Source organism: Triturus cristatus, chromosome 9 (genome assembly GCF_964204655.1).
Source record: "Triturus cristatus chromosome 9, aTriCri1.1, whole genome shotgun sequence".
Taxonomy (NCBI): domain Eukaryota; kingdom Metazoa; phylum Chordata; class Amphibia; order Caudata; family Salamandridae; genus Triturus; species Triturus cristatus.
Genome location: NC_140592.1, coordinates 646,593,023 through 646,604,177, shown reverse-complemented (window position 1 = coordinate 646,604,177; position 11,155 = coordinate 646,593,023). Strand labels below are relative to the sequence as shown.

The 11,155-nt window shown below is 41.4% G+C and overlaps 1 protein-coding gene across 17 annotated transcripts in view; it reads right to left on the bottom strand.

The window, feature by feature from the left end:
- Positions 1-312: 312 nt before the first annotated feature.
- The window catches only part of CLASRP (CLK4 associating serine/arginine rich protein), a 900,118-nt gene continuing 889,275 nt past the window's right edge, over positions 313-11,155 (bottom strand). For 12 of the 17 annotated variants that reach the window (XM_085625686.1, XM_085625684.1, XM_085625689.1 and 9 more), the window contains one exon: positions 368-2,905. In XM_085625686.1, coding sequence (XP_085481812.1) covers positions 2,869-2,905 — 37 coding nt within the window. In that variant the 3' untranslated portion in view covers positions 368-2,868. Of the gene's footprint in view, positions 2,906-11,155 lie in introns of all 17 variants that reach the window. The other 5 variants (XM_085625696.1, XM_085625697.1, XM_085625699.1 and 2 more) reach the window with 1 other exon arrangement.

Below are 11,155 nucleotides of genomic sequence, written 5' to 3'. Positions count from 1 at the left end.
CGAAATCTAAATAAAATACCAATTCCTTTGTGGGAGGAGGTGTATATTTTCTGATGACTATTGAACAGTAATTTCCTGTATTCATACAATACAGAGACACTCGTGCACAGGCTTTTTAAATACAGTAAATACAAGTGTATTTCTACTTTTGCTTCCAAGTGCACCATTGGTTTCATAATTTTATTTAGTTTCACACAAAGCAAAAACATTCATATTTAAACTATTTAGCAGTGCAGATGGCCTGCAGAAAAGTGTGCGCTGCGCTACTGAGCATCTGGGTATGATGATTATTACTGTTTCCAGGTAAGACAATTTTTTTTTTTTTTAAATATTGTCGTTTTAATAAAATCAGACAAAAAAGCTCAGCAAAGTTAACCACTCAAACTGTATTTACATCCCGGTGGAGCTTCAAAGTTAAAACAGAGCGAAATCCTGGTCAAAAAGATACAATCCAGAGTTATTTTCAGCAATTAAAACAGAAACTGTAACTACAAATAGTTTTCTGTGATTTCGACTGCTGTACACATGAATTACAATCAAAATTTCAAATACAGCCATTCTCGAACTGGGTTTTCTACGCGTTACAGTTCAATTTGCTTAAGCTGAGTTGTTCCTGCACACTCTCTACATAGAGAAACAATTGAGTTATGTATAATAATGAAACAGATGTACGAAGTCTAAAATGTGCAGTTTTAAACTCCAATAAGGTTTGGTTATGTAAAGTTAAGGTACATTTAAAAGCACTAGGGAAGTTAAATTAATTACTTATCATCTGTCCTAATTTCTTGCATGCCTAGACCTAGCAATTTGAAGTCAGTCACGAGTGTTGAGCTGTGCTGAGAAAGGTTCGGTTTATGTCCCACTCTCGCCTCAGAAGCATCATACTTGTCTTTGAATCAATCAAGCAACTACTGCAGATAAGGGCTTCTCTCCGAGTTTCAACACATCCATGTTGAACAAAGGTTTAGAACATGAGCGAATCGGTCAATTTAAGATGGGATTATACAACAAAAGTAAGTTTCAAACTAGTGAAAGGGGGACACTTAATGAAACATAAAAGATTCCCTTATCTTAATAATTAACTGCATGAGAATACTTGAAGAGTGTTTTAGCCAAAGTCAGTCCAGATTTAGGTAGACTAAAATGGCCACAATCAACAACACATTTATTTTTACACTTTCATTAGTTTAACATGTTGATTTCTAGAAGTAGCACTCCCAAAATGGCCTCTCACCTTTTGTCCTAATTTCAATCTTGTACCCAGTTTGCTCTTCAGCAAACCAATACTCATACAGGTTGCTGCTTTCACCAAAGAAAATAGAATTTTACAAGCTGACCTTTCACCAACTCCAATATATTCGATGGGAAGTAATCACCACAGTTGGCCCGGTGGAAGAAACCTGGACAAGGGTCAGTCACAGCGAACCACAAAGGGAAACATGAAACATCTAGTATTGGCCAGCAAACTGTAGCAATGGCACAAGCTACAGTACTGGATTTAAGAGAGAGCCAGCAGGCGCCTCAGAGAACAGATGTGCAGGAACACCAGAAAGCTGCATTAACAGCGCAGGATTCAAAACAGTGGCTTATGATGGGGTTAGGTGACACAGGATTTTAAAGAGCACTGCACCAAGTCACGACCCAGGAAGAATACGTGCAAGTCAGGACTGGAAAGAGTCAGGGAGTGTAAGTGTAAGTTCACAAATGGGCTGAGGCATGTATAAGAAATTCGAGTTAAGCATCAAGTAGGTCAGTAACTAGAAAAAGTCATTGAAAATGAAGGAGTGGAAAGTTAATGCAAGCATTAAAGACTGAATAGAGCCAGCAAGAGTACACATGCATCGAAAGGCTGCGCGTGTCAAAGATTGGCAAAACAACTGTCACGGGTACCAGAGCAGGAAAAGCATTGGTAAATCATGGGGTCAAAAGAAGGATGGAGAAAAGTAGGGAAAATGTATTTTAATGGTGAGAAAAAGTGGGTAGGAAGCGCATTACTGAGACCGAGGGTCCCAGACACTGTCGCTTATTGTATATGCAAGAGTGCTGGGGGGAAAAAAAAAAAAAGAAATCACAAGAAGCGGGAAGAGCAGCAGGGCACATCAGTGGCCACAGAGGGGAACAGCATGAAAGAGAGAACATGCACCCATAGGTGGAACAAGAAGCACAAACTATTAAAAGGATAACAGGTCATCATAGAAGATTAACATATAACACATCAAAGAAATGATGCTGTTCTGATGTACTGAGATGGAAAAAATAGACGGTGGTCTTAAAGAATATAATCTCAAGAGGCTGACATTTTCAGGTTATGGACATTGTTGTACTCCTTTTGGCATTCACAACCTCTCGTATGCGCTTCACTTGGGAAACTGAAAATCAGTTGATTTTCCTGCACCAGGCACAAAAAATCAGAAAGTGGCAGAAAAATGTCGAAACCATTTTCATTACAATTTAGATACAAACTAAAGCACAGTATTTGGAAATAAAAATAAAGGCGCAAAAAGTTAAGGAGAAGAATATAAACAAGATACACCACGTGCCTTTTCCCTCTACGAAGGAAGACAAACGTTGCATGAACTGTTTCAACACACTTAAAGCAGGTACAATGTTAGTACTGGTTCTACGCCTCAAATGTGTCTGCGGACAAAAAAGGAAACTTTTCTTTGTTGGTGGAACTGAACTGTCATAAGCTCAGCAGATTGTCCATAAAGTGTTAGCTTGCGCTGTAGCCTGAGCAGGATTCGACCGTGCTGTTTTAAACACAATGCAGGCTAAAGCGCTGGCTCGGCATCGCCACTTCCTACGCCATGGAATTTTCATGGAAGATTCGGCTGAGCTATTCACTTTGCTCATCGTCTGGCTGTAGGGCTAGTGGCGGTAGTGCGGGCTCCGTGAGCGGGAACGCCTGTTAAGAGACAGAAACATATAAAACAGACTTCAGATGAACAGTAGTTAGATCGGACGCACTGAATCAAGTTATTGCAGGCACACAGATACATAGCTGCCAAAATTTCAGATTGCTTATGTGCGACATTTTCATAATATCAGTGTAATTATGCGTGACATTCAACGACTATGGAGTGACACTTTCTTGCGAGAAAAAACAAGCAATGAAGACGAGGAAACAAATATCAGAAATGACACCCATTTGAGCAATGAGAAACTAAAAAGACCTTAAAACTGCTGCTAAGCACCAGAAATGGAAGGGTACTAACCGACATTACACAGAGAGTCCATAGCTGCCAAGTTTCAAGATTGCTTATGCGAGACATTTTAATGGTTTCAGTGCACCTCTTAGCACTATGATACAGCGGTCACTATTCCCCCATTGTGCCAACCAGGTTTCCACGGTTTAGGCTAAGCCGAGTGATTCTTCAGGTGAATCAGGAACTAATGCTCTGTTCCAGTGTGCACAGTCTTTTTCAATTGAAACAAAAACCTGGAAGTGGCTGGCTTTGAAAATGTTTATATCTGGTGCAGTAACGACGACCACAGTGAAGAGAGCCAAGATAAGTGATTACCATGCACCGGACAGCTCCATGCCCAGCAATGATTTCGAGCATCCAGATATCGCTTTGCCACTGAAGAGTAAACATTTTAGCTAGGAAAGAGAAGGCTCTGCAGGAGCCAGGCAATCCAACTTCTTATCCACATGCTGAATGCTTACATAACGAAAGGTTGTAATATTGTCGGCCTAGCATATCAGCTGGCTGGTGCAGGCGTCTCAACCCTGCACTAAGAAAGCGGGTAACGTGACAAGGCTCACATGTTTTTAAGCTACATATCTGCTAAAACGTTGCGCACATTTTAAGTAACTGCACTGTGTGCGTGTTTCTTTTAAATGAGCGCTCAACTGCCTGTGAAACTAATCTGACGAGAAGTGTCCTTGAATCGGACTCTGGGTGCATATTTTCCTCAAGCTTGAAATGAGTTTTGAGATTTTGTTTGATACTTTATTTTGACTTTTTTGTCATAAAAGGTTCGCTGTAAACAGCCATATACAAATTGCACCTATGTATCACGTGTAGTGGAGTCAAAGGCAATCATAAGTTAACCATATCTCTGGAAAAACACAATAAAACTAGTCGGCAGGATTATAAAAAAAGGCCAATCAATAAAATATACAGTAAAAATGGTAAAATACTATTCAGTGTAATCTGTAAAATTTAATTTCACATAAACCACCATTCCTCCGATTTCAGGGGATGCACAACTTGTTAAAACACTTGGATGCAGTCAACTATCATTCCCCTTTTGTGCTCTTTTCCTAATGCCCACATTTGGCCCCAAAATCTAGCCACCCCGCATGCTAAGAGACGCCTGGCATCGGACTTCAGAATTCGCAATGCTTCCTTGTGATTGCCGGTTCCCACCTGGTTACGAATTGGACTCAGCCAGTTTCTCCTTGGTATTGCGTACAGCTGGCAAGCGAACATTGCATGGGCTAGAATTTCCTTGGGAGTGTTACACCTGGGGCAACAACTTGTTGGCACTAAACCGCTATTCCATTTCTCAGTAAAATCGTGCAAGGGCAAAGTGCCAAACCTAAACTGGATATATAATTTCCTATCCCGCGGGACTTCTATAAGGTCTACATAGCCATCTAGGGATCATTCAAGTTTATGGGTCATAAAGTCTAGGGTGAGCTTCCCCCCACAGCCCGCTACGAAGCTCACACTGGATTACCCAAGGAATTTGGAGAATACCATTAACATAAACCACCATTTCTCCGATTTCAGGGGATGCACAACTTGTTAAAACACTTGGATGCAGTCAACTATCATTCGCCTTTTGTGCTCTTTTCCTAATGCCCACATTTGGCCCCAAAATCCAGCCACCCCGCATGCTAAGAGAGGCCTGGCATCGGTCTTCAGAATTCGCAATGCTTCCTTGTGATTGCCGGTTCCCACCTGGTTACGAATTGGACTCAGCCAGTTTCTCCTTGGTATTGCGTACAGCTGGCAAGCGAACATTGCATGGGCTAGAGTTTCCTTGGGAGTGTTACACCTGGGGCAACAACTTGTTGGCACTAAACCGCTATTCCATTTCTCAGTAAAATCGTGCAAGGGCAAAGAGCCAAACCTAAACTGGATATATAATTTCCTATCCCGCGGGACTTCTATAAGGTCTACATAGCCATCTAGGGATCATTCAAGTTTATGGGTCATAAAGTCTAGGGTGAGCTTCCCCCCACAGCCCGCTACGAAGCTCACACTGGATTACCCAAGGAATTTGGAGAATACCATTAAAAAACGCATATTTCACCAAAAATAGAGGTTTCCCCTTAAAAAACGACGGACAAGCAGCAAAAACTGCAAATTGTCATTTGCTGGAATGCTGCACCTAAATTTCTTTGACCCAGCACCAGAATGAAGCCTACGGACAATGCTTGTTCAAAGAAAGCCAAATCATTACACTCACCTTTCAATAGGAAAACACAGACCAATTACCTGTTTTTTTCACTCAACATTTGTACAGTGCACTGCTGCCACTGTTGTATCCTCGAGGCGCTCAATCGTGTTTTGTTTTACACACTAGTGCAGACCTGCGTGGTTCAAAATGTGCATGGTTGCAATGTGGCTAGGCAACATGGGAAGGTTACGGAGGCCTGTAGAACCTTCTATGTCAAAGCGTGTAGATTGATAGTGCACTCAGGCTTTGTGGCCTATTCAAGGCTGTATTAGTTCTGCAGTTTAAACACTATGGGCTTGATTACAGCAGCATACCTGCAAATTGCATGTGTAAATTGTGCACCCATTAATTAACATCACAGGGTAGGCTAATTAGCATATTCTCAGTTAACGCCTCATTCCAGAGAATGCAGAATAACGTTATGCCCATTCGATGTGTGCAAAAAGCTCATGCATTCTATTTTCTCCTGTCATTTGCACAAGGTTTGACAAGTTGCTAGTTACGAGCAATAAACTACTTTCAATGTAAGGTAAAAGGCAAAAGGGGCATTCCTAAGTTCCAAAGCAGGAGGTTAATAAATAAGCATAAATAAATAAGGGTATGGGTATAACTCAATGTTTTCCGTATGAGAAATGTAAACTTGATTCTTAGAACTTGAATACAAGGTGGGAAAATGTTGGACTTCCTCTGAGCATGACCTCCTCGTATGATCTGGGGGTAGCAAGAAAATACAGAACTGCCGCTCACTGCATGCTCTGGTGGACGTTGGGGCCAATCAAACGCTGTGTAGTCACAGTGGGGCAGGTCCCTTGCCCTCAATTAACAGGCACAGTGCCGCCCCCGGATTGTGCCCATGGCCACTAGCTGCGCTAAAGAGCCCACGTGGTCGACTCACTCGGAGCCAGGCAGGGCAGCTCGGCTTCACTGAACTGCCGGGTAATAATTAATGCCGCAGCCTGCAGCGCAACATGGCATTTAACAGACTGTTGTTGACCAGCTAGTGATTAATTAAACAAGAGAGAGTCACTGAGTTTAGTAATAACAAAGCACACAGCTATCTTTTGGGAAACACAGAGTGGTTAAATTGCAAAACACGCCTCACGATGGTCCTTTGGGCACTATAATGTACGACTAATGTATTTTAGTGCAGTGACGCGGTAACCAGCACTAAAATGCGTTAGTGTAACCCCTGATGCGTGGTACTTGGCAGGGTTGACTATGAAACTACACTTTGTTTTAAAGAAAAAAGTGGGACAGCACTGTCGCCGCACAACTTTCAAGTGTGTTATTTTCAACGCTCTGTATAGATGGCCATGGAACATTACAGTACGTTAGGGTAGCAGTCACAAACGATTAGACTGAACTTTCTAGCCCAGAACTTATCTGATATTAAACACCTTCTTACAGGAGGGATGGGGCATGTGAATGTATGGTTATCATATTGCCCCTTACTCGGAAAGAGTATTCTCAAGTTAACAATGACACGGCTGGGTTCATAAGCAGCAAGAAGGTCCACCACAAACTCCAGAGATGACTGATTTTATTTTTTGAATTTTTAGGTCTCACTTGATAGCACACTGGTCTAACTGATTTACCATTCCCAAGTCTTTAAAATGTAGAGTAGCTTTGTCTCTATCCAAAGGTATACTACCCTCTCACTCCATGCTACTGGCTGTATGTTGCGTTATTTCACCTCATATATAGTCCTAGCATTGTAATTATATTTTATACCTCAAAAGTATATTGAATTATTACACATGTAACTGTTTATCGCAAAGATGTATTGTATACAGAAAGTTTTTTTGTTGTTTTGGTGTTTCTTTGTGGCAAACCTATTTAATACTTTCGTCGGGACTCAAAATGCAAACCAGACCTTTTGCCTTTGCCAGTGTTTGTTTAATAGTTAAACATGCTCAGTGATGACTTGATTCACTCAAAGGTCTGAAATGCCGCTATTAGCCACACATTCACTGTGTCACTTTGAAAGAATTCACAGAATCAGCAAAGTACATGTTTCAAAAGTGCTCTGTATTAGGCATTCTTTACTACACACATGGTTGCTCTTTCAGACTACGACGGAAGGAAGACCGCTTTGGCCAAGCCAATAGGTCTGGCAAGGCTGACATCGTTTGGGCGTGGTCAAAGTTCTCCGTCATGATTTTTGTAAAACTTTATTGTTGAGAGCTGCAGGGCACTTGCCAATTCTATAAGAAACATGATAAAAGCAAAATTATTTTTTAGTTAAAAAAAAAAAAAAAAAAAAAAAAAAAAAATCACACATTGCCATGTAGTCCCTGGCACTAAATGGAACAACGTAGGGGCCAGTTTACAAAGGTAAATTTAGTTGTAAATGTGAGTTCATGACCAAATTTACCTACCGTATGCCTGCCAGAATTTCAGAAAAGGCAGGCATAAATCCATCTATGGGTGCATAGATCTCTACCAAGGGTAGGGGTCTCCACACCTATAAAGCTCACTGAAGTGACTGCCAACTGAAAAGGGTTGCATTTTAACACCAGCAGAGGTGGTGTAAAACCTTTTCACGACAGGAAGTGGAAAAATGACCCTCAGATTTCGTGGGGCTGTAGAGGGAGAGCTTTCTCCACGCGGGCAAATATTCCACCAGCACAGAAAAAATAAATGTGCACTTGCACATGGGATCCTATTTACCCTGCTTAAGTTATTCCCTATGGAGAACCCTGCACAACATGAATGTTTTCGCGTCACAGGTTTAACATGACATTCCCAGGAATCCTCATAGGAGCCTGCCCCTAGTACTGATTTTGTGAATATTCCTAGGAATTTTTGTGAATTGCATGCATTAAAGAGTAAAACTACACTTGGTCTCCGGCGTAAATCTATGAGTGTGCATTTACTTCTTTGTGAGCTGGCTCCTTACTGTGCAGATGTGATCCTTGTGAAAGAGTAGATTGCGAAACTCACAGTGAAGTTTGTCAATGGCTGAAGTGGACTGCCCCATTCTTTATGCTGCTGTGGACGATAATGTTGTTGTGGGCGGAAGAAAAATGTGGCTCACACAAAAACTGACCAGTGGATGAAGAGGACTGGCTGAAAGCCCCTGTGAGTATATTTTATATATACACATGTCCCAGTTACTGTTTGAAGGGCTAGACCACAAGCGGTAGGATCCTCTGTTGTGAGGAGGCGGAGTCTCAGTGCCATTGGGCGCAAAAAGCAGTCCCTGTCTACCGCAGCGTGGGACGCAACTCGGCACATGCCTGGGCAAAGACTGAACCAAGACCAGACCCGTTAGAGCCTGAAAGAGCTAAGCTGGTTGCCAGACTTCGCTATGGAATTTCTGTGGCATTAACTGGATCGTTCTTGGGGGTTTTCCAAGGTTGTATTCTGGTGCCCGTATTTTTTACTCTTTATATTAATAATCTTTTTCCCTCTAATGCCTATGAAGATATTCCGATGATAGGGGCGACCCCCATCCCAGCCTTGTTTTATGCAGATGACGCCGTACTTGCGGCCAGTACACCAAATGCTCTCCGTAAGCTGGTGGGCTCTTTTGTATCTTTTATGGGTGAACTGGATTTTATTACAAATTTCAGGAAGTCTCATTTCATGGCCTATGGCCCGGGTAAAACTAATAGCTATTATTTAGCTATTGGCAGTAATAGCTTGAGCAGGGTCATTAGTTTCCCGTTCCTAGGAGCCTTTTTTTACTCCCAGGGTACTTGGCGCACTTAGATTACAAACGCTGGTCTAAAAATTTCTAAATCTACAGAATATCCATTTAACTTGCTTCATCCTCAAGACTGCATGACTACGCTGCCTCTTAAAATTCATAAAACTCAATGTGTCGCCAGTTGCTCTATATGGGGCAAGTGCTAGGGGTTATTTTAACTCAGCATCGCTCCAGTATGGGGAAATCGCATCTGTAAATGACTCCTTACTGTCCCACCATCTAGTTCACACTACATTTTGCACATGGAGATGTTACTGCAGTATGTATCAGATCAAGTGCGCCTTGCTCCTTTGATGCTCTTGGTATCAATTTGGACCTCTTACGAAGCATGTCTGAATAGGGATATTATAAGGGACTGTTTATCCTGCGAGTACGGGCTGAGGTTATCGTGGCTTGATTATGTGCCGGATTCTTTAAGCAAGATAGGCTTCTCAAAATTCTTCAACAGTCCAGAGTCTCTCTCTACTATAGGTAAACGGCTGGTCAGGCTTCGTTTTTAGGAATTTAGAGAGTCGGAGAGGCTAAGGGACGAAATCGACAAGAGTTCCGTTAAGGATTTTATTCAACTCAGAAAAGTTAGTGTTACAGTCCTTCGTTTAGATTAACTCAATGGGAAAGATCACGTCTAGTCACTTTTAGGGCTGGGACAATTTGGCGATTATTATGTTGCCCTTACGAGTCTGGTACGTATAGTACTAGCCAGCCAGCGAGTCCATGGGACAATGCCTCCTCCAAGTCTCTATCACATTTTATGTTTTTTGTACATTTTTTACGTTGTTTTTTATCTATATTTAAAATCTTTTTTAAAGCATTTACCATCTAGTCAGTGCAGACTATCACTACTTCATTTGCAACTTTTAGATAACGCTAAGGTGTGTTCAAGAGTTCTTTCCTTCCTTAAAGTAACGGTAACAACCCTTAAATCCATGGAAGGTTAATTGATTTGTAGCAACTTGTGTTGTTGCCATTCCCTCTAATGTAATTTGCAGTTTAACTCTGATCTGTAGGCTGTTCTTTTGGACACTACTTATGCACTTTATTATGATTCCCAAAAAGATATTTATACTCATCAATGATATATTTATTGTACTTTTATGATTTTTATTTAAAATATAATAAAGGGTTTTGAACTTAACTGAATATATACATTTACTAAAATCATATGGTCTTGGCAAATGAGACCCACAAAATGGTGATAAATATTAGCATTTTTCAAACCGAACGGTTGGGAACCAAAAGGGCAAAGTTGCTTACTGATAAGACTACCAGTTGAAAGTGTTCACAGACACAAACATCTGAAAATATCATCCTACAAACATTCATGAAATGAATGGTGAAAACCCAATCCCTAGAAGTAAGCACAGTTTCCTTCTTTCAAGCTGAAATAGCGAGCTGCCATGGGCTGGCACGAGCTGCCTTCCTATCATGCACGCTATCTGGGGAGTGTAACAATACCTCCGGATCCACCTAATGAGGGTTCTCTCGGAAATGTTGGCCACATCGGGTATGGTCTAGTTCTGCAATGCAAGTTTTCAGCTTGGCTTTGGGTGTAATCCTGCCCTCTAAATAACTTTGCCAATGAACCTTGATCAGATCTGGAGGTATGACTGCTCTTTAAAAACAGCTAGTGACCAATCTGCTTATTCCATGGCTTCTCAGCCAACTCTTTCCAGACAGTTGATAACTGACACATTACCTCATTTTGGACCGCCTCAATAATCACTATGTAGTGACGGTGACCGCGGAGTTAGCAAAGGCTGATAGCTCTCCTCTTCTTCGCTTACTATCGCATGCCTGCACGCTGAGTGTGACCTATTTTTAACTTTTCTAAAGTACTTTTCTGTTTTAAAAGTGTTTTAATTCATTCTTAAGAGTGGGGAACCGAAATTGAATAGCATTGCAATGAAATACTGTTGCGTGAATTTGATTGCCCATTATTAATTTGACCTGAATGTTGTTTTAAATGTAGAAAAAAAAATTGAGGGAAACGCTTAACGGATTTTAATCTGCTTCGAAGACCGAGCTTCCGCT